Here is a 27,326-nt window from a genome sequence, read left to right as displayed (position 1 = left end):
TGTCTCTCCCTTCAGGTTTGTGACGCGCTTCATAGAGTTGGATGGCTTGACGTGTCTTTTGAACTTCCTGAGGAGCATGGACTTCGAAACCTCAGAGAGCCGCATACATACCTCCATCATCGGCTGCATCAAAGCCTTGATGAACAACTCCCAGGGCCGAGCCCATGTACTGGCCCACCCCATGAGCATCAACACTATCTCCCAGAGCCTCCGCCAGGACAACATCAAGACCAAAGTGGCTGTGTTGGAGATCCTGGGCGCTGTTTGCTTGGTGCCCGACGGGCATAAGAAAGTGCTACAGGCCATGGCACACTACCAGAAGTATGCTGCAGAGAGGACTCGCTTCCAGGTAATGTTGCCTTTAATGAGAGTTTTATAACAGAATCAAACAACTGTAATCTTGTTTGGGCAATTCCAGCTCTATAATCTGTCTGGATATGTAAAATAATTCATATGTGTACACATGTGACCACACATCAGTCGAATTTGTCAAGTGTTGCACCATTCATAGAGTGTTATCATTGATTGTCATGTTGAATGAGAACTATAAGCCTGCTGTTATGCTAATGAACTATATTTCTGTGTGGAAGGGTTTGATTATTGAATTATTTAACCATTTTATATCATATTGCTGTTGCCAACATTTTATAGGAGCACTCAAGGTCATGCATTATAGATATTTTCCGACATTCTTACAACGCGTCTTACAGTAACTGGTTAAGTCAGTAATGCTCACCTCTTTTGTGGCTTATTGTTTTATCAACTCGTTTCCCGCCATTGGAAGAAATTTTCTTGAAATAATCAAAAATGCTGGCCAGTGGCTGGCAACTTTTTCAAAAAACGCTAGCGGAGAAAGAGTTAATATATTTTCTAGGATTTTAATCTCTGTTAAATCTGAAAAATAAGAAATATCAGAAATAGGAGTGTGTCAAATTGTGGGCAGGATTTAGTGTAGTCTTCGTAGACATTTCAGTACTTTGGGGGGGGGTATTGTCTGCATTTATTAACATACCCCATGGGAGACACAGTCATTTTAACCACAGAGAAGAAAAACAAACTCGTGGAGGCCTTATCTAATGCAGTTTAAACATATGTAGAGCGATTTGTCTTTACTGTGTGTGTTTAGTCTGTGTTTGAAACATTAGCCGGTTAAGCATGTCTGGTTTCTAGTGACCCAACAGCTCTCTGAACACACTTGACACAATAAGCACCATTAGCAGACATTAGAAACCCATTCCAGAGAAATAACATTCCCACCAGCCATTACCCATTAAATATAAAAGCATAAATCGACCATCCATAAACACCCCAGATGGAAAACAATTCAACAAAATTGTTCATCAGTCAGCATTTTCACATCAGTTTGCTTGTCTACGGAAGCAGCATCCTAAACTCCATGGAAACTCATGTGACTTGAATTAAAATACATTACATAGTCACTTACACACATCCCACAAAAGAGTGCTTTTAAGGGGAAGTGCATCTAACATTCACAGTAATGTTTACTCCTAGCTTAGCTTACTAAGCTAACAATGCTATTCTAGATTTAAAAAAACAAACAAATATTCAGTGAAAAAAAAATCCATTTTAATTAGATTAATTTGTATTTAATTAGATATCTTTGTATTTGTTACTCAGTCTCTCTTGAACGAGCTGGACAGAAGCTCAGGACGCTACAGGGACGAAGTAAATCTGAAGACAGCCATCATGTCATTCATCAACGCTATGCTGAATGCTGGGGTTGGAGAGGTCAGCAGATAACAGAACAGTTTACATGGTGTTCAGATGTGTGTGTGTGCGTGTGTATATATATATATATATATATATATATATATATATATATATATAATTTTGTAATTGGGACAGTATGGCTATTGAAGCCGGCATAAGGTGTGAGAGTCCTTTCTTCCCTATTGTGAGGTACAGTGGTTGGACAATGAAACTGAAACATCTGGTTTTAGACCACAATTATTTATTAGTATGGTGTAGGGGCCCGTTTGCAGCCATCTTAGGAATGATAGATACGAGTCCTGCACAGTGGCCAGAGGGATTTTGAGCCATTCCTCTTACAGAACAGTGGCCAGGTCATTATGGCCCTGTTTACACCTGGTATTAAGATGATCGGCTCACAACTGGATGAGGCTAAATACAGGTGTAAATGGGGTCTAAACATTTTTGAGCTTGTCCACTTTCGACTACTTCCAGAGGTAGTTGAAAATACATTCGAACAGATTGCTTTCATAGTGTAGATGCTCATGTAGTCGAATGCGTTCAAACAGGCACAAAAGACCGTCTACTCTCCGCCTTCTGACCTGATGCGTGAACGTTATGGGAAGCACGCTAGCCAGACGGGAGTTAATCTTTGTCGGCTGGAGACCCAAGGTTGGTTTGAAGACAATAAACATACCAAGCACAATGTTCTCTCACCATTCCTGATTTTTAACACGCACTCATATCGTTCTGCGTGGTCTTGTGGCTGTCAGAGGTACTGCTCTCCGTGTGTTTTTCCGTTGTCTCCGCCCCGGGGTGCGTTCATATGTTAATTTCATGAGCTTACTTTGTCCATTAGATCGAAAGATCTGAAGAAGTCCATACATTTACCCACCCATAGACCCTCCCCTTGAAGAAATCCGGACAGAAGTGGTTGAAAGCGGACAAAAGAGACGGATTAAAACACCAGGTGTAAGAGGGAATGTGTGTTTCCTGACTCGCTTATCCACAACATGTAGCACAAGTAGTTGGCCTTGGGAATGCCATGATATTGCAGCCTAAACCATCACAGATCCCCATGCTTTACTCTGGGCACGCAACAGTCCAGGTGGTAAGCTTCCTTGGGGCTTCTACACACTGTAATTCTCTTGGATGTGGGAAAGAAAATTGTGGAACAACATGCTCCACAAATCCACTTTGTCCACAGCCCAATATTTCTGCTGAAAACCAATATTTGGCACTGGCACGAGTGACCAACGGTTTGGCTATAGCAACCCGACCATCAATATTGACCCTGTGGAGCTTCCAACGAACAGTTTTGGTGAAAACAGAAGAGTCAAGGTGTGCGTTTAATTCTGCAGTGTGTTGGGCATCCCTTTCAGACAGCTTCTTCTTCGAGTCGACAGTTGCCATTGAAATTAGTGAAGATGGGCCGCCAAGCCATGCATATATATAGATGAGAAACCTTCAACACTATATTGGCCAGACTTTCAGTTTCATTGTCCAACCCCTGTATATCCAGTTCAATGGTTTCTTGAACAAGAAGAAAAAAAAGTAGGGCGGGACTTGATTTTTTCCATTTGGAATTAATTGAATCGTTGTCATTTGCTATTGTTGCTGCAATCTTATGTGAGTGAGGCCCTGTCCCAAATGGAAACCTAAGCCCTCGCAATCTTCCTCCGAGTCCACACTTTCTTGACATAACGCCACTTTGACTGTCACGTAGAAGTCGGCCGCAAAGGGCTGAAACCTAAAATGACAATTGGGACACCGGAGTGGCCTTGTGGACTTAATGGACACGCACATGCGGCGGCCATTGTAAGTCCACAAGACCGCAACTGCACATGAAGTGTGTCACCTGACCGGTTGTCACTGACAGGTTGTCCTGACACATAATCAGAGAACAGTAGATGTCGTTGAAAGAGGGATTGGAAGTTATTGTGATTAAAGATTACGAGGGCACATTAATGACAAAAAAAAAAAAGCGAGGTGCACGAATGAGTTTTATAATAAATACTCCCTATAAGAAATAAGAATGGTTCATTTTGATTCATGATGACTTTAACAATTATTCCCCCTGTTTCTCTCAAAGGACAGTCTAGAGTTTCGCCTTCATCTTAGGTATGAGTTTCTGATGTTAGGAATTCAGCCAGTCATCGAGAAGCTGAGAACACATGATAATGTCACGCTTGACAGGTAAGAACACTAGTTAAAATTGAGCTCATTTCCTAGCTAACAATCAATATATGCATTAGCCCAGGAGTGTCAAACTCAGATCCTGGAAAGTTTAGTTTCAACCCTGCTCCAGCAAACATACCTGTAGATTTCAAATAAGGGTGCTATCACACTGGGCTGGTTTGCTGCGGTCCGAGCCCGAGCACTATTGTTTCGAACCCTGGTGCGTTTGCGTGCATATTACGTCATGGCAAACGTGCACGGTGCTTGATAGAAAACAGAACGCGGTTCAATACATTGTTTTTTTATTTAATTTGGTGCTATTATGCGCAGCTGAGTGAACAACACAGGTTTACTGTGTGTCGCGTTTGGCTTTTTGCTGATGGCAAACACACTCTTGAGGAGACGGTGGATTTCCATTAATTTGTTGCCCTGATTCAACGCGCTATGTGCGAATACACTGCAGGCTCACTCTCACTCGCATCCAAGGTAAATCATCAACACTGTCATCCCTTACATGTGTTTTATTTAACTAAATACATCACAATCAGCTAAAACTCATGCGCAAGTTACTTAACTTCCTGAAAAAAGTTCCTGAAACCGCGGCACGGTTCGAGTGCAACCGAACTCAGACCACCTCCTTCAGGTAGTCTCGGGTTCGGTACCCCAGTGCGCACCCGGGTCCACATGACAGTGTTCACATTAGCTATCTTTCATGCGAACCGTGTCCTGTTCCGAACTAAACTGCCAGTGTGAAAGCACCTTCACATTTACGCGAACCGCGGCACGGTTCGGGAGCAACCAAACTCAGACCACCTCCTCCAGGTAGTCTCGGTTTCGGTACCCCAGTGCGCACCTGGGTCCGCATGACAGCGTTCACATTTATCGATTTTTCATGCGAACCGCCCCGTTCCGAACTAAACTTCCAGTGAAGGGTTTGAAGGGTTTGAGACTAAGCTAAATTCTGCAGGTCTGTGGCCCTTCAGTTCGACACCACTGCATTAGCCCATTGTTGCTAACAGAAAGGTCATGTGTGTGTGTTTCAGACATCTGGATTTCTTCGAAATGGTGCGGAATGAGGATGAGTCAGAACTGGCCAAACGCTTTGACATTGTGAGATCTGTTATTTATATGCACAAGTCTTCTGCCATATCATGTCCTTAAAGAGTGCTTATTATGCACAGAACAGCATGCTTTTTTTAGATTTGTTTACAAGACTCATTTGTGTTCCAATTGAGAAAATTAACGGACTTTTTGTGTTCAGACACACGTGGACACCAAGAGTGCTGGCCAGATGTTTGAGCTGATCAAGAAGAAATTGAGCCTGACAGATGCCTACCCTCACCTTCTATCTGTCTTACAGCACTGCCTCCAAATGCCATGTGAGGACCTGAACTCTTCCACATAAACCATTCAAAACATACCTCTCCCTACACAAGCACACTCCACCATTTATGTAGATTTAATAAACATAGCTAATGATCTTCTCTATTAATCTCCCTTCTTAAACTGTGGTTCTCTTCCCAATCCTTGTGAGCTCCCTCAGTATCTGCTGTCTACACATGCCATATTTGGGTACTTTACTTTTTCTCCACTCTGTGTGTAATCTTGGGTGAAAACTTTAGGTTTGCCTTATTCATGAAGGATACATTTTATGCTGCTATAGAATTTGAAAATGAGGTAAAAATTAAAAAGTGGCACAATTTTGTGTGGAACAGTTTCTTTTTGAAACACCCATCGCGTTTGGAGCATGCCTGTGATGCCTTACAATGCTGTCTCGGTTGGCAGCTTAGGTTGTAGGTTTGGAACAGAGCCTATTATGTTTGCGTTTTTTTTTTTTATGATTTTCTCTTTATTTAGTTACTTCCTCCCTTCCCAGCATTCCACAACTAATTTTTGCGCGCGCACACACACACACATACTGCTTGCATATAAATCACTGTCATCCTAAGCTGGTCTAAAGCCAGGGTTTTATCATTTCTCAGTTAATTGCTCTGTGTGAAGATAATTAACTGCCTGAAATTTTTATCAGAGTGTAGATTTATAATTTTTCTAATATTTAACTGCCCCACATAATTGTTAAGTGTAGCTATTAGCTCTATAAACACCTGCTTAAATAGAGTTATGAATCACATGAAATTATTTGGTTAGCCTATAGTCATTACAATTTATTGCTTGTTCTGTTCAAGAAAAACAAACACAGAATTCAGTGCCGAAATGATATTGTTAAGGACTTGCCCATAATTAAAACATGAAAAAGCAGTACTGTTGTTTTACCATAGTGAAGTGTAATACAGATAATAATATAGTATTTTGATATATACCATGGTACTGAAAAATGATCATATCCATGTATCATGATATTTACATGCTCTACGAATACCATTTAATTACCATGTTACATGTCCAAAAAAGCATGGCATTACCATGCCACCATATCCTAAAAACATGGATAACATGGACAACTTTTTTTTTTAATAGTGTGAAAAGCAGTGGAAGCATGTTTATGACACTTGTAAAATGTTTTCAGATAAACGTGGTGCTGGCAGCATACAGCAATGGCAACTTTTAGACCGCATCCTTCAGCAAATTGTTCTACAAGATGAGAAGGGAGAAAATCCAGATGTTTCACCCCTGGACAATTTCAACGTTAGGAACATCATTAGAATGTAAGTGCTCAATTCATAACGCTTTCAATTCAAAACACATTGTGCACATGGTTTTAACCATCCAGATAGCACACATTATGCTCTTTAATAATCCTCATCATGAAAAGTTAATCATAACTTTGAGTTCACTTGTGTGGTGTAATATGTTTGAAGCCAGGAGGTTCGATAAGGTACTTGATCCTCTTTAGATCTTTTGAATGTCAGTGTTCTCCCTGCTGTATCTCACTGCCCGCAGTAGGGATACTGAAATGTTTTGTGCTCAATGAACCAAAGCTATATTTTGTCACACTGCTGCGATCTGATACTGTTAACATGCTGGAAGATGATTCACAATGCTGTTAATGCACCATGAAACTGTAAACCAAAATGGAAGTTGGTAACAAACAACTTTAAACCATTGGGCAATTTTAAAGGAAGTCTACAGTAATCAATACTGGTAAATCTGTCATTAATGTGTGCAATATGTATTGAATTTCCAGCCATCTGCTTACCACAAGTGTCCAACAGCTCTCTGGGCAAAAAAAAAAAAAAGTATTTTCTCTTTGAAACATTTATTCCCTAAGTTGTGCTCTCGCCATCTTTCACCCAACTTTCCACACATTTTACTATCGCAGGACAGGCATTCTTTACTCCTTTCTTGGCATCTTTGCTCCCTAGTACCTGGTCCTCAAATTTGCTAGTTATCAAGTTGACTATTTCCACCAGTGCGCCAGAAGAGGTTAAAGGTGACATTGGAAAGAGTAAGAATAAGGAAACCTTGGCTAATGTTAGCCATGCATACTACTAGCAAACATAATTTTATCCTCTCATGCTCACCCATAATGTGTAACTCTTGGGCTAGTATGTTTCTTTAACCAGTTTATGAGCAAGTTGTCCAAAAGAAAAGCTAAAATAATGAAAGTTTCAATTTCCAGTGTTGGCTTGTAGCTAGCAATTTATGGTTATACCCCTACAATGTCAGTCTGCCTACAAAATAATCACAATTGGTTTTTGAGGTCAAAACCTTCTTAAATAAGTAAAATGCAATAAATCCATTATATGTTGCCAGCTCGTGTGGAAACTGCAACTTTATCATCTTTTTCTAATTTTGTGTTAGTCATGTATATCTTTCACTCCCTTTGTCCAATACTGGCAGTACATGTGTATCTATTTCACTTCTCTCCTTCTGTAGCTATGGAAAGCAGCGCATGTCAAGGTGTCACTTTAGATTTCTTTACTAAATCCTGATCCTCACATAAACCTCCAACAGTATCCACTTACAATAAGATTCACAACCAGACTAAACTAATACCTTTTATGTATATGTATAAAAAAAAGAAAAAGTTTTGTTAAAGAAATCTTCCCCAACTGTACGTCATTGCTTTGGTTTAACAGTGGCTCCTTCGGTTTAAAGACCCCATGAAATGGTTTGACGAACAGTTTTCTTTGGTGTGTTGCCATCTGTGTTACGACCAAACTACAAACCACATAGCAAAACCATACTTGACAGTTTATACCATGGATGCAACCAATGAAGACAACTTCAAAATTAATCAATTCTAACCACTTGCTTCGCAACCAGTTGATGTTTTGGAAAGGAAACTGACGAACCATAATTTGGCACTTCCTATTGCTATTGAAAGAAGGTGGTATATATAATTAAGGGTGAGGGGACATTCTCATTCTTGAGAGTATTTTAATGGGAAAATATGGTAATGTAGATGTCATTAAAGCTAGCAGACATTTATTAAACATCGAAAACTCCAAAGTTGCTATCATGGGGTCTTTAATATTGGCTTCCACTTTTGCTAACACCGTTGATAAATAACAAGAAGCAGTTAAAACTGATAAATGGCTGAGGTAAGTGTGGGCTAAATTAATTTTATAACCCTATGCATTTGAGTGCAACATAATGACACTTGTTTTTTTTTCCCCATCTACAGGCTTGTCAATGAGAATGAAGTCAAACAGTGGCGAGACCAAGCAGAAAAGTTCAGAAAAGGTAACAGTGCGACACTGACTTGCATAGCTGAGCCTGAGTTAACTTATGTAACGATAATGCATGTCTGTTTTTTAGAGCATGTAGAGCTGGTGGCTCGGCTGGAGAGGAAAGAAAGGGAGTGTGAAACCAAGACACAAGAGAAGGAGGATATGATGAAGACACTCAACAAGATGAAGGACAAACTGCAGAAGGAAGGAGTGGAGTTGCGCTCTGCCAGGGAGCAAGTATTAGACCTGTCCTCCCGCATTAGCGACATTTCAGTGAGTTCACCATCTGTTAATTCCTTCTAGTGTGTTGAATGCATTTGTAAGTGCAGCCGTTGCACATTAACATTAGAACTTCCATGTTGATGTCGCTTCTTACGTTGTTTAGTTAGAGATGCTTGAGGAGTTGGTTAAGCATGTGTGATGGTTTATACTTTCCAGTAAATTTGTCTAACATTTTATTCGTATGATTTGATTATCTTTTAGAGTGACGTTCCTTTACCTGCTCCTCCTCTGCTCCCTGGGAGTCCAATGGCTCCGCCTCCCCCACCTATGATGATGGGTGGCTTCCCCCCTCCTCCTCCTCCACCGATTGCTTTCTCCAGCCCCCCACCACCACCTCCTCCCCCTCCCCCGGGGGGTCCTCCACCCCCGCCCGGAGCCCCGCCAATCTTTTCTGGGATTCTGCCTCCACCTGGACCTCCTTCCATTAGTTCCACAACCAGCCTGCAGACAAAGAGCATCCCCCAACCTTCACAACCACTCAAATCCTTTAACTGGTCCAAACTGGGAGAGGTGAGTCAGTCATGAAAGCATTTGATTGTTTTGGTACTTGCACTAATTTACCATTCCTCATACTTAGGGTTAATGGTGCATAATAGGGGTGTAAACGGTACACAGAAGTCATGGTTCGGTACGTACCTCGGTTTTGGGGTCACGGTTCAATATGAGTCTGGTAAACAGTAAAAATCACAATAAAAATCAACAAATCCCCAATGCTAGGTTTCCTTTCATTTATATTGAACAGACATTAGTGCAGATTACAGTTTGTTCCACCTAAAGACATTTAGTCCCCCCTGAGGTAGTTGGTACAGTACACCTTTAGTGTATTAACCGTAAGCACTCTTGCATAGGTTATACTTTTTGTAGGGTTGATTAAAAAACAAAAGGTGTTTGGTCATAATCAGCTACAAAACTGAAAAGCATCTCTTGTGTTATAAAAGTACAAAATAAATAGAATAATGAAAAATAAAACTTGTGCAGAGATTGGTTTTCGTGGCGTGTGAGAGTTCATTAGCATGCGGTGACAATGGCGGATGCAGTTAAATATTACACTTTTTCAAGAAAATCACAGAAAGTTGAGCGAGAAGGAGAAAAAGATTCATCTACATCTCACGTTTCCATGAGGAGACAGCGAGTGAAGCGGCACCTGCGGCTTCCCTTTTCCAGGACACGCATATTTCATCACTGGACTGTAGTGAGACTTCCACGACACAAATCAGCACAATGCCGAAAGATTGTGTCTCATTATAACAGCGGAAACAACTTAAAATACTTCATCATCAATGGCATAGATTTTGGTCATGCAGCTAAGAGTAAGACATCCTTTGAAACTGTAGGGCCTATTTTTATTTATGTACACTCACAATAAAAACAAAACATTGTACTCTGTAAAATGAAGAAAACAAACAGGATGCCGCTTTCTGCCGTCCTGGTTTCCTATCCGTGAAGTTTATGGAGCTTCTAGCAAGCTCTTGCGTGGGTTGGTGCGTAGATCGTCTCTTCTTCTTCTGCTCTTTTTCCTGTTGTGTTAGTTAGCAAACAGCGTTGCATTAGTGTGCGCGCCCCCTTCTGGATTGGAGTGTGGATCACCTCAGACCAACTGTATTCGTCGTCTGACTGTATGCACTGAACCGTGACGGTTCGGGACGAATACATGTACCCTTACACCCCCTAATACAAAATATTTTAAACTTTATTTAAAATAACTTAAATTATCTGAGACTAACGTTCCTTTGCTGATTATCTTCTATGTTTGCAGAACAAGATCACTGGTACCATCTGGTATGAGATTGATGACAGAAGGCCCTTTAAGGTTCTTGACCTGAAGGACATTGAGAAGATGTTTTCAGCTTATCAGAGGCAGCAAGTATGCAAGAGTTGCATCTCATATTTATGGAATGATCTTCTGGAATGACAGCTTTTTGGAACCTCAGGCTTTACAGCAGTTGTTCTTTGCTGGATGGCATGTAATCGATGCCTTAGTGCTTTAAGCATGAAGTAGCGTTTTAGTGCATTTAGAGCAGAAATGCTGCAGATATGCTCTCAGGCCGAATATCAACTAAATCAAAGAGTGATTTGAAACACAACAATCATGATTTCTTCAATGTTTTGATGTTTTGTGAGCGATTCTGAGGCCTGTGAGAATGTTTGCTGTAGTCAGCTCTGGCTGATTCTTCTGCTGCTTGAGTTGTTAACTTCTGCATGTGTTCCCAATGTTTTTGTTCTTTCTCTGTTGCTGTACCTCTGCCTGGCCAGGAGCTGCTCACTAACCAATCCTTCAAGCAGGTGAGTGGTTGCTCCGATTAAACCTACTTTACTGCCAGAACCTTTAGCCCAGCACACTGCACAGCTTTAAGGGCTGTTTACACCTGGTATTAAGATGCGTTTTGGTCAATCGGATCAGAAGTGAACGACGCTAAATACAGGTGTAAATGGGGTCTAAAATAGTTTGAGCTTGTCCATTTTCGACCACTTTCAGAGGTAGTCAAAAACGCATTCGACCGGATTGCTTTCGTAGTGTAAACGCTCATGTGGTCGAATGTGTTCGAACAGCCTCAAAAAAGTCCGTCTACTGACCTAATGCGTGAACATTATGGGAAGCGTGCTAGCCAGATGGGATTTAACTTTGTCAGCTGAAGACCAAAGTTTGGTTTTAAAAACGTACCAAGCACAATGTTCTCTCACCATTCCTGATTTCTAACACACACTCACAGTGTTCAGCTGGTCTTGCGGCTGTCAGAGCAGAAACTAAAGCTGATTCTCTCTGTATCACACGTTCATATGTAAATTGCGTCCTTTAGATTGAAAGATCTAAATAAACACCATACATTTACCCACCCATAGACCCTCTCCTTGAAGAAATCAGAACAGAAGTGGTTGAAAGTGGACAAAAAAGACGGATTAAAACACCCGATTTAAACGGTTATGTGTCTCCCTCGTCTACTTGTGATTCGATCGACCAAAACGCATCTTAAAGGGATACTTCACCAATTAGCATTAAGCTTTGTATCAGTAGAAACCCAGTAGTATTTTCGAATGACCGTGCTTCCCTCCCTCATGTTCCCCTGAGACGAGAGATTTCTGTATATTTTCGTCTGGAAAAAACCCTCTGATGATGCAAAAATCGTCATTTAGCGTCATCGGAGGCTTTTTTGTCCAGAGGCGAGAGACTACAGCCAGTAGTAGGAGCTCATTCCACATGTCTTCAACCCGCCCATAGGGGGATCTCACGATAAAACGCCGTCTTTTCAGTTTCGGGTCAACTAGTAGCCTAGTTGTATCATTTCTTCCGATACTGCCCTCTGTAACCGGTAGGCGTGGCTTTGGAGTGGCCTCGTAGGGCAGCGAAGCAAGTGCATTCTGGGAGTTGTTGTCTTTTTAAATACACGTTCATCTTTCCAGCGGTGAAATATCCCTTTAATACCAGGTGTAAAAATGGCCTAAGAGCTCATCGGATTACATGTATCTTTTACATCTATCTTGGCCACTGTCGCCAGAGGAAATCTGTATTAATATGGCAGTTCGTTGAAAACTCGGAATTAAAATCTTAAAGGAATAGGGACTTTGACGGCCTCTGATCACTGTATAATTTGGATGTACGGAAATAAGCATGAAAATTCTTCTGAAGTTTGGAACAACATGAGACCAGAAAAAGAATTTTTGATTGAAGTCTTTCAGAGATTTTGCAATAGTAAAATCGTTCTTCTTGAACGCCTAGAGTGAATAATTGGTGCATAATTATGAGAATCAGCTAAACGACTATGATAGCGCAGTGTAATTGGCTAAATGACTGTAATTAGCACAATAAGCTAATTATTGAACATTATTACACAGATGTCAAAACTGTAGATGAGACATGTTTTGGGCAGAAATGATCTTCCACCTAGCCTGCATTCTTCATGTTACTGCTTAAAGAGAATTGTGTGTTAGAAGTGTGCTTTCTTTGGACCACTGTGGAGTTACATGACCCGTGTAACCTCATCGAACATTCACAGCACAGGAAACGGTCTGGACCTATAAATAGATGTAAATGTTCTCGCTGAAACAGCCAAGCTTCTTTCAAGCATCTGTGGTTCTTCAGCTGCATGATCATTTCTGACACACTGTTCTGAATACTGGCTTTTTGAGAGACAAATGGAAAGTTACGCATATATATTGTGTGTTTTATTCTCACTGCAACCATTGAAATGACAGGATTCAGTATTGAAAGACAAAAAATATTAATTGTTTATTAAAAACAGCATTGTCTTGCTTGAAGGTTTGTTTTTAATCGTTGATATCTGTTTATTACATTTCTCAATCAAGAATTATTTTATACATTTCATTATTATAAAGAGGATCCAAACAGCCATGATGATTGTGGGTTTTCTCCTCTTCTGCAGAAAGAGACGGGATCAATGGATGACCTTTATCTAAGCTCACGCAAAGTCAAAGAGCTGTCAGTCATCGACGGCCGGAGGGCCCAGAACTGTGTCATCCTGCTTTCCAAGTACGTACTTGTCCCTGATTTAGCACGGTTAGCATTTTGTTAATGGCTATTCTGGATAACAGATGCTATGCTTATTAGACTCTGAAAAGTAATTCAGAGGATGTATTACCACAGCTTGGCTGCAAGTTAGAATTTCTAGGTCTAGTTTCACAGACAGGGTTTAGATTAAGCCAGGATTAGGCTTTAGTTCAATCAGGACATTTATGTAGCTTTTATAAACGTACCTTTGAAAAAAAACATTACCGGTGTGAATCTTGATACAAAACAATGGCACTGGCATTTTAAAGATATGCAAGTGCAAGATGCTTTCAGTTAAAACGGCTCAAACATGCATTCTAGTCTGGGACTAGATTTAAGCCTTGTCTGGGAAACCGTGGGACTACAATACAAATTGTTTGAGCAACTTAATTTTTTAGAGTAATCAACTTAAAACTTTAACTTTGAATTACAAAATTCAACTTTGTGTTTGTTACCAATTATTAAGTTCTTCTAACTCAATAGTTTGTTAGTTGAACATAATTTATTTTGAAATTGTCATAACTTAAAAAAAGATGCGAACAGTTATTTATTTTTTGTTGAGCCAACACATTATTTGTATGTTGTTTGAATGTTGTTGAGATGTTACTTTATGGTAGGAGATGGTGTACTGATATGTTCTGTGACCCATTGCATAAAATGCTTAGACTAGTCTTACTAGTCGTTTTTGTTAAAACTGGTCATAACTTATTTTAGTTGCATAAAAAAAAAAAAAAAGATTTTTCTATTAGAATTCAATAGAATTTTAATCCGAAAACTAAGACAGATTGCCACTTGGCTAACTGATAGTTGATCAGACTAATTCTTAAATTCATTATAAAATCAAAATTGACAATTCTTAATGGAATACTGGATTAGTGTTTATTTTAAATGATTTATTCGTGAACATCATAGGTTTTCTTTTTCAATGAACGTGCCCTCATAATCTTACTTAATGTAGCCAAATCCAGGAGTTGATTTATTGACTGAACATTTAACTTTTTTTCAGCAAAGACATTCAGAGCTTTTCTTTGAGCTTAACGAAAAAAAACAAATGAAAACAGAAAATTGTGCCAGTGTAATAGAGAAACAAGCTAGCTAATGCAATTCATAATGACTTAATGAGGCCAGGAATAGATTGATCGTGTTCTGTGATGTGGACAGATTTTTATTGATCACAACTAAAGGGAGGGAAGATTGATTGTACATTGATTGTTAGGCCATACCTAACCTTTCATCACAGGATGATTTGACATACTATTGGTGTTTTTACTTTCTTAACAACATGTTAAATATTAACAATTTACAGAATTAAGAAAGCCCTTTCTGTTCATACAGGTTAAAAATGAGCAATGAAGAGATAAAAAGAGCCATTCTAGAGATGGATGAGAGGGAAGAGCTGGCTAAAGACATGTTAGAACAGGTGAGTGCTTTGTTGCATTTGTCATAAAAAAAAATCATTTTTTTGATTAGTACATTTAATGCTTGTGAGTAAACACTCTGTATGTGTAAATGTATTAAACATTCACAGCTGCTGAAGTTTATTCCTGAGAAAAGTGATACTGACCTTCTGGAGGAGCACAAACATGAGCTTGAGCGAATGGCCCGGGCCGACCGCTTCCTGTTTGAGATGAGCAGGTACTGCTAAATAATTGAAGCTTAGATGATAAATGAGCACAATGATGCATGATTAAAAAAAAAAAAAAAAAAAAAAGAAGTGTGAAGAAGAATAATGCAAATGAAAGTTCTTTATCAGAAGATTTATTATTGAATTGCATAAATGACAAAGCAGGCAACAACCCAAGTTGGGTTGGGGGGGGGGGTCCTCCAAACCATTCAGCGGCGCCTACACCAAACACTGATCCCTAAACCTACCCGTCATTGTAACCTTAACCAATGAAATTAGCTGCATGGCGGGATTTCTGCTTAACTGGTTTGCGCCCAGTGGGATTTTTTTATTTTTTTTTATTTTTTTTTAATTTATTTATTTTTTTTAGAGAAAGATTAAAAATACGGGAGAAATACGGGAAAATATTTAAACGGGATGATAGCGGGATAGCAAGGTAAAATACGGGAGAATCCTGGGAAAACCGGGAGGGTTGACAGGTATGCATCATACCATGGGAGATGGATCATTTATCAGAAAATATATGCAACATGCAAATCCAGAAAAAAATGAATAAGGCCACACACACATACTTTACGCAAGTACATGAATGCAGCCATGATTGAACAGCATGTGTACTTGTATAAACGATTCTACCATTTTGCAAAGCAACAACCTGCAAAGTCGTATAAATGTTTCCTACATAAATTAAGGTAACTTGGACTTACATACTTAGTACATACATAACAGGATAGTTTTTATTTTTAATATAATGTGTTTACGATTTTTTTGTCATGACATTAACTCTTTCCCTGCCATTGATGGAATTTTCTGGCAATCCATGTTTTCACTATTATAGGATAGGGAACAGGTACAAAAAAATTGTACGGAATGTTCAGATCAAAACGCAGGCAAATAAGGAGCAAAAACAAGTGATAGAAGCATTGCATATGCACATGTAAAATAATGCGATCATCAAACATTAATATATGTAGCTGTCTTTAAATGGCGAGGAAAGAGTTAAGAACCTCACCCCACCCCCACCCCCATATCTCCTTACTGTAATGTGGACACAAATCTAAGTCTCATTACCGTATTGCAAAAACAAAAGCTATTATTATAGAATAATATGATTATTTATCATTGTATTGCAATTTTTTTAAACTTGATCTTTAATGTAATAAAATTAAATGCCATTGATAATAATGGGAATGTTTCCTTTTTGGGATGAAATGTGACATTGTATGGGATTCACCCCAGTGGCTGAAGCTGAATGATTCTGACTATTTTCTCTCCACCAGAATCGACCACTATCAACAGAGGCTCCAGTCTCTTTTCTTCAAAAAGAAGTTTGCCGAGCGTCTAGCGGAGACAAAGCCCAAGGTTGAAGGTTGGTAGGTTTAGTGTGATGCCACTGGAGGTGTTCCTTTGCACATTAACGCAGACTCCCATTCAAGCGATAGAGGCCAGAAACTATCCTGCAAATATGGGAGAAGTGAATATGAGAGCATGAGTCAGGTCTGGTGTGTTTGTGAGTGTGTGGCTCTTCTACTTGAATTTATCTCCAGTTCAAATAAAGAGCACTGTTTCCACGGAGGCTGTTTTGGAAAGCTGGCACATGTTGAGAGGGGAGAGTCGTTCTCATAAACACTGCTTTTTTTCTTCAAAGAGTTTCAAGCTTTTCATGAAAGAGTCGTGGCGTGCATGTGCTTACAAAGTACTTTGGATGAACATAAGCCAGCCCAAATTTTGGTTCAAGACCTCTCTCTTTTAGCTATCCTTAAAGGGACAGTTCACCCCAAAACAAATACGGTGTCCTCATTTAACCGCCATCACGTCATTCTCTGTGGAACACAGGAGATGTTTTGAAAAATGTTCACGGATTCCATATTGTGATTGACAGCCATACAATGAACGAAATTTAAACTGAATTGATATTTACTGAAAAGATCACTTGACATATTGGTTATCCTCAAATGTATCAGTACACACTCACCTCTAATATTGACAAATACAAACTTTAACTCATACTGATTTACACAACCTCAAAGTGAAAAGATAAAGGATGCTAAAATCCCATAGTTTCCCTGACTTGACAAATGTCATGCCATGTCTACAAAACACAAGCAACAAGACTAAGTTAATAGCAGTGTCTAATTAAGCTTTATAGAGAGGAGAGTTTGGGCACCAACCACACAGACAGAACGAATCAACCACTCTGGCCCATCCTTGCACATTAAAATGTGTCAACAGGAAGGCATTTTGAATGTTTTAACATCCAGGCAAAGGAAGTCTAACTTTGGCTAAGATCCTCCGGGAAAACTTTTTTTTTTTTTTTTGTGGGAAACTGGCGGCGGGAAAATTGTGGAGAAGCATCAAAGTTGCATGCTCTTTCTTGTTCCCGCTGGAGCGACTGCTGTTATGCAGCTTTATGATGGGAATTGTGAAGCAAAACTGGAGTTGAGACTAGTTCACACACTCACAAAAACATAATGAGGTTAAACATCAGTTTAGTACCAGTATTGTTCAATAATTTCACACTGGGCTGCATATGGATTCAGTTGTGTAAACCAGAACTGAGAAAAGCAAGAGGTAGAGTTCGATTTTCTTCAAAAACGTCTTTGTTGATTCATTTTGATTCATTACTTTGGGTTCTGATCTTGTATAATGAATCGCATTGAATCTTAGATGATTCCGTCATCCAGCTCATTACTAGACCCAGACTAAACCTGCTGACTTATTCCACATTTTCTGCACTTTCTGTGGAATGGAATTGCATGTGGTAAAATGAGTTGAAGGTACTACATTCTTATTGGTAGTTGAAAGCATAATCAAATCAAATGAGAAGATTTTGAAAAATGTCAGTAACCAAACAGGTGATTGGCCCATTTTTTTTTTTTTTTTCATAATATGGAAGTCAATGGGGTCCATCAACTGTTTGGTTACCCATATTCTTGTGTTCAGCAATATGTTTCAGTAATATGTAGACACCAGTTACATTTTCCTCATTTCTTTTCTAGCTATTCTGTGTGCGTCGCGTGAGGTGATGAGAAGCAAGCGTCTGACACAGGTTCTGGAAGTGGTTCTGGCATTCGGGAACTTCATGAACAAAGGACAGAGAGGCAACGCATATGGTTTCAAAGTGTCCAGCCTCAACAAGATCGTGGACACAAAGTCAAGTATAGACAGGTCAGAGGTCAATGAAGAGGTTCTATTTTTAGCTTGTTCAACTTTTTCAGTCAAAGCATCTTTTGGCCTTTTCACTGTTACCTTTGACAATTCATTTTACTGAACTGAATTCACTCAATGAATTGTTTAAAAAAAAAATAACGTCACATGAGGCATTATATCTGCGGGGTTTTTCTTGTCCTGTTTTGTAATACAATATTTAATTGCATTTCTGTTTTCAAATAAGTTTGATAGAATAAATTGCATTAAGAAGATTTGAAGTGAATGGATTAATAACACTGGTATATTTGTTTCTCATTTCATTGCTTTATTTGCATTTTCAACAGGAACATCACCATGTTGCATTACCTGATCATGATCTTTGAGAAGAATTACCCTGACGTCCTCAATATTCAACAGGACTTGTTCAGTGTACCAGAAGCTGCCAAAGTCAAGTGAGTCCCATATATTGTTTGTGGTGTGCTTAGGCTGTTTTGTGGATCAGTGTATGGTTCAAGTTTTTATCTTACTGTTACTTTCCCACAGTCTGGCTGAGCTGGAGAAGGAAGTGTTCAGCATCAGGAACGGCCTGAAAGCTCTGGAGGCGGTGAGGCATCCATCATTTATTCCTGTGAACAGTTAAAAAACATTCTCACAGAGACACCCCTCAAACATAGCTCACACACTCTTTATTTAATCATTTATTATTATCTACCTAATGTTTTTCTTCTTGACCGATATAGATTTTTTTGATTGCCGATGCTGATATCTTAGAGAGCAGGGTGGCTGATATAAAGCTGATATATTTATCATTTATATGTATTTTACTTAATATTTAATAAACTAGGAATAAATAATTTGAAAATGAAATCAATGAAAAAATATTGCCTACTGAGTAAGTAGGAGTTACCCAGGAGGACAGTTTATCAGTAAAAACAAACATTCTGTAGTAAAATTTATTTAAGAGGAGCAAAAAATGAAAAAGATATATATATAATAATTTTTCTGTTTGCATCAGGAGTTGCGATATCAGCAGAGCCAAGCGTGTGATCGGGGAGACAAGTTTGTCCCGGTGGTCAGTGACTTCATCACAGTCGCTAGCTTCAGCTTCTCTGAACTCGAGGAACTGCTCAATGAAGCCAAAGATAAGGTAACATCTTCTCTTAATAATTCAGTCACAATAACCTCCAACCTTAAATATCCAACCTAATAATGCTTTTCCTCATCTCCATTCCAAAAGAAAGGGATTCATTTTAGTCAGATACAATCGCACAAAGGAGTTCCTTGGCAGAGAGAGAGAGAGAGAAAACAAAAGGCCTGGATTTTCCTTCAGTGCCTAGGGCTGAAAATGTTTTCTCCAACATGAGCTCAGAGTTATTGTTGAGAGCAGAACAGGGTCTTTGAGTGGGTCACAGGAGAGGATTGTAGAGTGGAGCTTGGCGTTTTCAGGATGGGCCCAGCAGGCCTTCCCAGCCCCCTTCTCCATCGTTTAGAGCCCTGCCAACCCTGTGCATGGACCGGGGCCTGATATCTTAGAAGGATGAAGGAACAGGGAGTGAGAGAGAAAGAAAGAAAACGACTGAGAGAAAAGAGAAGGCTTTGTATACTCTTCCTGGCTCGGCATGATGACTTAAACATCCCGGGGAATCCCGGCAGCCGGTCCTAAATTTCTCAGGGCTTTTTCTCCAGGGGTTTGAGGAGATTTATTTCTTTTGAAATGTGGCTTGGTCTCATCCCCACCCCCTCTATGGTATGTCCCCAACTCTCAAGTACATAAAAGAGAAGCATTCTGACAGCCATTGGGAACACTTTGAAGATGTGAGTGTGTGTTAGCAATCTATTTTGTGGTGGTGGAAAAGTGTGAGTAGGGATGTGTTTTGGTCACTAGGCAGACTGACTTCCGAACTCCATTCCCCATAACTGAACCGTCGCTTTAACCCTTTCCACCATTTTCCAAGTTATTTATTTAGTAATGCCATAAAAGTTTGGAGAGACTTAATGAGAAATGGCTGACCCTGAAGCTCTATGAGCTGTGAGGACACAAAGGCCTCCCTGTGCTTTCCAGACAGATCTACCTCTTCCTGCTTCACTCCAAGGGTCAGAATTCAGTCTCCTGTAAGAAATCCTGTCCCCTGAGGTGGGTTAAAATTAACACAAACACTACGGCTGAGAACAAGGGAGGAGTATTGTCAACACTAAGATGCTGAAGATCTCTGCACTGATAACTTGTGCAGGAGTTGTTGGGACTATCACCACCTGAGGCTTGAAATGTACAGTACATGCAGTTATTACTACACTGTAAAAAAATTCTAACCTCTCCAAGTCAAAATTTTCTAGTGACTGTTCACATCTAAATTTTTTAATTGGCCCAAGTGCAATTCTTGTTGCAATAGTCTGTTAACATTGGCTCAATGAGAAATAATACGTCAGACTAATTGAAAAATTTAGATGTGACCAGTCACTAGACAATTTTTACTTGGGGATGTTTTTTTTTTTTTTTACAGTGTACAAGTTTCTTTCCACAGTCTGCAGATGCAGATCAGAAAAGCTCAGTGGTGGAAACCAGAATTATTGATTCAGTTTCACGATTAAGTTAAGTCGTCACATTTATTTATATATTGCTTTATACTAAACAGATTGTTTCAAAGCAGGTCTTAATGTTGTAAAATTTATAAATTATGAAACTAATTAAATTTCAGTCATAAAGCAGCTCTAATAGAGTCATTAATTCTGCTCAATTCAGATCAAAAACTGTCAGTTGCAAAGTTCAATGAATATGAAACAAGTTCAATTGAGCTAAAAACGGCTCTGCAGAAGCCAACAGTGTCATTATTCAGCTCTATCCAGTTCAATTTTGATTCAATTCAGTTTAATAACAGTCAGTGTTGCAAAGTTAGTGTCATTATCCAGCTCAGTTCGGTTCAAATTTACTTCTCATTCAGTGCCAGTGCAGTTAAATCAATAATATTACTAAACATTAACTGTCCCCATAAAGGTTGACTCGTTTTGACTTCACATGGAGTATCACTTCTCGTAAGATAATTAGTGGCTTCATTGAGCTGTGGAGACGGAGACAAAGACCTTGGCCAGAATCACAATGAGAGAGATGACAGTTAGAACTGAGATTAATGAGTTCCCCATGGCAAATCTACTGTGGATGAAGGCTTGGTATATACTCTCTTGGCAGACAGATCTTCAAATGGCTTTTGGATCAAGGGTCTTTGACACCTTGATATGCCAAACCACACTAAAAGTGGATAGCCTTTTTGGGTATGTACATTTAGTTCTCCACAAAAGTTCAGCCACAGCATCTGTGTGCAATTCAGTTATGTAGCTCAGGCAGTAACTTATTAAGTCAAGATCGAAACAGCTTTGGAATGTTTGTTCCAAAACTCTAAAGCGTACTAATGACTATAGAATCTGGGAATATTCAGAATATCAGTTCTGAACAATCATTGCAAGCTTATGGCCCAATACAATGATTTTTTTCATTTCTGGGCACTCACAGTGAACAGGATTTATCTCCCTGTCTTGGCATCCATGTGTATGTTTTGATGGCAAATGTAGCAGGGATTGACATTGACATTGAATTGAATATGTAGGATGGTGGAGTATAGTGCCTATAAGATGTCTATGAGATGTTTAAGAGATGTCTATGAGATGTTTAAGAGATGTCTTTGAGATGTCTAAAAGATGTCCATGAGATGTCTATGAAATGTCAATGAGATGTCTATGATATGTCCGTGAGATGTCTAGCAGATGTCTAGGAGATGTCTTGGAGATGTCTATGAAATGTCCATGAGATGTCCATGAGATGTCCATGAGATGTCCATGAGATGTCCATGAGATGTTTATGATATGTCTATGATATGTCCATGAGATGTCTAGGAGATGTCTAGGAGATGTCTTGGAGATGTCTATGAAATGTCCATGAGATGTCTTGGAGATGTCCATGATATGTCCATGAGATGTCCATGAGATGTTTATGATATGTCTATGATATGTCCATGAGATGTCTGGGAGATGTATATGAGATGTCTAGGAGATGTTTAAGAGGTGTATATGAAATGACTAAGTGATGTCTAAGAGATGTCTATGGTACAAAAGCTGTCACTGGGGAGGTACCCTTTCAAAAGGTACTAACATGTACCAGTTAGGGACTAATATGTATATGTGTACATTTTTGAAAGGGTAGCCCCAGATTTTTTGAGAGTGTGTATTACCCAGCCTTAGCCAATAGCTACCTTCTCAAGCATGGTATACACAATAAAATATCCAATATCTAAGTACACCCTTATCCTCATTAGGTTATCACTCTCCTCTCTTTCCTCTTCTCTCCAGTTCTCCAAGTCTCTGAAGCATTTTGGAGAGGAGGAAGGTCGCATGCAGCCGGATGAGTTCTTTGGAATCTTTGACATCTTCCTGCAGTCGTTCAGCGAGGCCCGACACGACCTGGAGAACATGCAGCGACGCAAGGAGGAGGAAGAGAGGAGAATACGCATGGAGGCCATGGTACAATACACATTTACTGAAACAGCAATACTCAAAATACACACAGAGATGTTTACAGAATCCAGAGATAAAGTTCATCTGGATAATTTCACACTAGCTAAGAGGCTCTTCTGTCTTTGCAGCCTCTAATCTATAACAGCTGATTTTCTTGAGCCTTTTTTATTATATTATGTTCCTTAAGGTTTACTTATATTGTTGGTAAAGGTTTTTGCACAAAAACGGGGCTGTCATCTTTAAGGCTTCTCAGTGAACGGCCACTGGATCGCTGACGTCAATGCCTAGAAAAAAGTATCAATGACTGTCACATCCAGTACAGTTACCCTTGCTTCACCTTTCAACAGTTTCTTTGTGAACCCTACAAAACAATGTGCAGTAAAATGCTCCAATCACACATATAATCCTCTGACACAATCCAGGACGTTGTTAACTCTTTCCCCACCATTGACTGAATTTTCTGTCATTTATGAGGCAACGCTTCCCAGCAATTGACGCCATGTTTTCACTGTAATATGGTAGGGGGCGCTATTACGCATCTTCTGAAAGAGTGCAGAATCTCTGGATCAAAACTAGGGGAAAAAAGCAGAAACAAATGATAAAAGCATTGCTTATGCATGTTGTACTCTTCGGAAAAAAGCGATTGTCTCAGATTTTTGTTCAAAATGTTGCTTTTTTTAATAAAAATATCCGTATTCAAGTGTTGAGCAGAGATGCAAACACTGTCTAAACTGGATGTGTGAAAGCCAATGTGTCAAACAAGCCGCTTTTGGAACTTGGTTTAAATAAATGTTTTTTGTTTTCATTTTAAGCTAGGATGTTTTAATGGTACAATAATATCCTTCATGTCATGATGACACCTTAAAACATTTGCGGCAATTAAATAACATCATATTATGAGGGTTCTTTCTCCTTTCCCCTAACTTCTCTATTTTCAGCCTCATGTGAAACAACACACAAATCCATCTACATTATCTAATAAATCATAACTGTTAGGACATGAAAATGCACAGCTTTGTCACTTTTACCATGTACATGAAGTCTCATGCACTTCAACAAACACATTTCTCACACATGCCGTATGAGGGAAACCATTCCACACGTGATGACAGCAGCGATGTAGTCGATAAGCCCTGGAGTGATTGGTAGCAGGACCCAGATGCAGATTTATTTGTAGTAGTCACTCATGAGACCATGAATCACCTCAGAACAGCTCTGCCATATTACAATAGCAAATTTTTCGAGATTGACCACTTATCATATGATTAGGATATCCACTGATTAGTGTTGAAATGCACTTAAAAGACAATATGGTGCTGATACCCTGTATGATCACAGCTATTTGACATTGTCTCTGTTCATTTATCCATCCCAGCTGAAGGACCAGCGGGAACGAGAGAGACGAGTGAAGAAAAGCGTGGGCGGCAGTGTGTCAGAGGAGGTGGGAGAGTTCGATGATCTTGTGTCGGCGCTTCGCTCAGGTGAAGTCTTTGACAAGGACTCGAAACTTAAACGCAACCGCAAGCGCTCTGTCAACCAGCTGGTGGATGGAGGGGGGCGTGAAAGACCAGTCACCAAGGTGAACTATTGACCCCAGTGAACACAGTCAAAAGGAGACCAGACTTCCTATATTCACAGACTGACGGGGAACTCTCCTGAAATGTTGTACACTGCCCTATATTTTACATTTTGCTCAGACCAGTAATAAGTGACAAGCTCAAAGATGGACAGGCTCACTGTAAAATAGTCTGGACCTATGTGAAGGATAGCCTGCAATCTCTCTCCTCTTGTTTCTGCTTCTCTGTCTTCCTTCTTGTCATGTACACTCAAACTGACATCTTACTATTGGTTTTTGTGGCCAAATGCACAACCTGATGTCCAACAAGTTCAAGAAGAGCAGTTTGGCGCTGCGAGGTCTCACAATACAAGAAGGATCACATGTCGAGTCCATTCTGTTCATTCTTATAACCAGCCAAGGTTATTGTCCTTTCTCAGCTGCCCGTTCCCTTGCTCTAACTTTGGGAGATTGAAAGAAAGTCCCATTTTTGGAAATCTGGTAACTCTAAACTTCGGATCCAACTGTGCTTTTTGATTTAAAGGATGCAGCTGGTGCTTATTAAACATGAAAACGGAGATAAAAAAGGAAATATTGTTCAAAGCTAGATGTTGGGATTACCACGTATGAAATGTAACACTGTGGATGCAGCCTTACAGGTTGGGATACTCATTCCCCAAGTGCCTCTACACATTAACAGCATCCCGAGGACCTCCTGGATGGAGATTCAGACGAGAGAATAACACTTACAGAGAGACACAGAGAATAATACAAAACCGGAAGAACTATGACATTATGAATGCAGAAATTCGAGCTCCTTTACATACATTGTGTCAAACAGTTAAAAGAGCCCATAGGATTGTCATGGCATTTATGTATTTAAATGTAGAAGCAGACCCACTCTCATATTTCATGTTTATTTGTGTTTAGCGTTTTTTTTGTTTTGTTTTTTTTACGCTTCAAGGTACACCAAAGAAACACAATAATACATCTCCATCAGGTTGTTACTGGAATACTTTTGTGGCCTTGAATCGGTCATAAATGCTCTTATCTGTCCTCTACAACCGCAGCTTTTATCCAAAATGCTCTTTTTTTGGAAGGAAGGGACAATGAGGTTTTTGTTTAAAGAAGTGGTTAGCAATGAGCAAGTACACCATGTGTCTTTTTCAGGTTAACATACTGAACCTTTGGGCCTTGATTATATTACACAGAATGATGCCTCACATATATCTAAATGTTTGTTAAGAAACACTAGGTACACATACTGCTATTTTCCAGGTCTGAAAAAAAAAAGAAAAGAAAAAGTTGTCTCCAACTTTTTTCCAGCGAGTTCCACTGAATTTCAGACTTAGACCTTTTAACTCGAGGGCAACATTATGTAACCCACTTTGGTTTTCTTGTTTATTATATATTGTGCATATTTTTTTAACATGTATATTAAGTAGCTGTAGTCAGGACAAAGGTTGCAGATGTACACAGAATGACCTTGTAGTTGGCATGACATGGCAGAGAAAAGACACCAGACGAGAGGCCACTGATTTGGATGCAGACACAGATGTGAAGGAGTGCAAACATCTGTCCACTGAGATGGTCATTATGTATTGAAAGCTTTTTTTTTTTTTTTTCTCAAGAGGCATCCTACTGTTTTCAGTACAGCATGCGACAGGCCTCCCGTCATCGGCCCATACGGGGTCACAGCGGGCGTTCTGTATAAGTTGATTGTGTTGATCTTTTAAGAGACGGTTAAATATGGACACAAATGGTGCTAATTTTCCATTTTTGTGGGTACAGCTCTGAACCCCCTGACCCCGCTTAAGAAACAAAGATGGGTGTCTGTATGAGAGAATGGACTTTGGTATATCCATATTTCGTTGAGCCAGTGGGATAATTTATTAACAGTCCAAAAAAAAAACAACAACACAAGTTTCAACGCTAAGCTTGCAAGTGCCATTACAAAGGGCCAGTGCTGTCATTCTCTCTTTTCTCACTTGCATCAGCTCATTATGTGTACTTATTTAGATTTAATAATTGAAAGGTGTATATTTATGTATATTTTGTCAATGGTGTACCTATATACCAAACTGCAGTCCCATCTGTTTTTAGGTCACATGTTTTGTGACTAATGACTTGATCACTTATTACGAGTCCGTATGATTTGTACAACAGTTGTGCTTAAAATCTTTTTGGTTTGAGGTGAAAAGAGCACAGAGGGTTGTCTAGGACATTTAGAAAAAGACAATTATTGCCTATTTAAATCTGAACGTTTCAGTTAGCTTAACTGTAATTAGTTTGATTGCACTTCTTAAGGATTCCCCCATGGAGATCTTACGGCAAAGTCCTAAAGCTTGAGCCGATTCATTTGAGATCACGCACAATTAGGAATGTGGGTTTGCACAATTTACTGTTCAGGGCGCACCGAAATGAATACTAAGGCATGTGCTTTGTTGGACAATTTTATAATCTTACATCTGATTACTTATCTAAAAAAAGATGATCCCCTTGCCAAATTAATATCGGGGTGTTTTGGGCTATTTTATTTCCTTTACGTCTTTATTGTTCACGAGAGGACTGGTTTTGCAGACACCTTGGTGTTCTGTCTTTCCGGATCCACGGAGTATTCAAATCTTCAGTATTATTATTTGTATTATTATTATTTTATTTTTTTTGTATGTATGTATGTATGTATATTTGGTCATTGATTGTCCAAAACAGAAAGGAAAAGATGTAGCTATAGTTGCTTGATGCACTTTTTTGTAGGACAAACTTTTCCTGCACCACAAACCTGAGGAGCCAAAGGCTGATAAAAAAAAAAAAGATGAAAATTTAAGTATATTTTTGTAGTTAAGAAATCAGGCCTTCGTAAATAGGTGTAAATTTATCATCCAATAATCCAAGTTCCATTGTTTTTTTACAACACTAAACCTTTTGTTGGATTGAATATTGATAGATATGATATGGGCCGTGATATGAAGGGGAAAGAAAATTGATTGTTTATCTTCTATACATGTTATAACGAAGTAATAATAAGACAGTCATTGTAATCAAACTGCATCTGTGAGTACAGCAAGAAAAACTGCCTAAATGTATCACTCACTTTTATATCTAGATATTTTTGAAAGAGAATGTTTTGCCTCACACTTCTGCTTGGTCCAATAATGCACTTGATGTTTTCCCTATTGGCTCGAG

The 27,326-nt window shown here is 39.3% G+C and overlaps 1 protein-coding gene across 6 annotated transcripts in view; it reads left to right on the top strand.

The window, feature by feature from the left end:
- The window catches only part of daam2 (dishevelled associated activator of morphogenesis 2), a 101,052-nt gene extending 75,010 nt beyond the window's left edge, over window positions 1-26,042 (top strand). For 2 of the 6 annotated variants that reach the window (XM_084393571.1, XM_084393570.1), the window contains exons 6-27: window positions 16-349; window positions 1,639-1,749; window positions 3,803-3,906; window positions 4,932-4,998; window positions 5,150-5,267; window positions 6,416-6,554; window positions 7,726-7,749; window positions 8,477-8,535; window positions 8,611-8,795; window positions 9,006-9,314; window positions 10,561-10,668; window positions 11,058-11,087; window positions 13,184-13,290; window positions 14,644-14,728; window positions 14,837-14,943; window positions 16,213-16,301; window positions 17,932-18,100; window positions 18,427-18,534; window positions 18,626-18,686; window positions 19,098-19,229; window positions 22,421-22,591; window positions 23,961-26,042. In XM_084393571.1, the coding sequence (XP_084249697.1) occupies window positions 16-349; window positions 1,639-1,749; window positions 3,803-3,906; window positions 4,932-4,998; window positions 5,150-5,267; window positions 6,416-6,554; window positions 7,726-7,749; window positions 8,477-8,535; window positions 8,611-8,795; window positions 9,006-9,314; window positions 10,561-10,668; window positions 11,058-11,087; window positions 13,184-13,290; window positions 14,644-14,728; window positions 14,837-14,943; window positions 16,213-16,301; window positions 17,932-18,100; window positions 18,427-18,534; window positions 18,626-18,686; window positions 19,098-19,229; window positions 22,421-22,591; window positions 23,961-24,176 (2,833 nt within the window). In that variant the 3' untranslated portion in view covers window positions 24,177-26,042. The remainder of the gene's footprint in view (window positions 1-15; window positions 350-1,638; window positions 1,750-3,802; window positions 3,907-4,931; window positions 4,999-5,149; window positions 5,268-6,415; window positions 6,555-7,725; window positions 7,750-8,476; window positions 8,536-8,610; window positions 8,796-9,005; window positions 9,315-10,560; window positions 10,669-11,057; window positions 11,088-13,183; window positions 13,291-14,643; window positions 14,729-14,836; window positions 14,944-16,212; window positions 16,302-17,931; window positions 18,101-18,426; window positions 18,535-18,625; window positions 18,687-19,097; window positions 19,230-22,420; window positions 22,592-23,960) is intronic. The other 4 variants (XM_084393573.1, XM_084393572.1, XM_084393574.1 and 1 more) reach the window with 3 other exon arrangements.
- Window positions 26,043-27,326: the final 1,284 nt, after the last annotated feature.

The sequence above is a fragment of the Rutilus rutilus genome (assembly GCF_951802725.1).
Source record: "Rutilus rutilus genome assembly, chromosome: 21".
Classification (NCBI taxonomy): domain Eukaryota; kingdom Metazoa; phylum Chordata; class Actinopteri; order Cypriniformes; family Leuciscidae; genus Rutilus; species Rutilus rutilus.
This window is presented reverse-complemented; position numbering and strand designations above follow the sequence as displayed.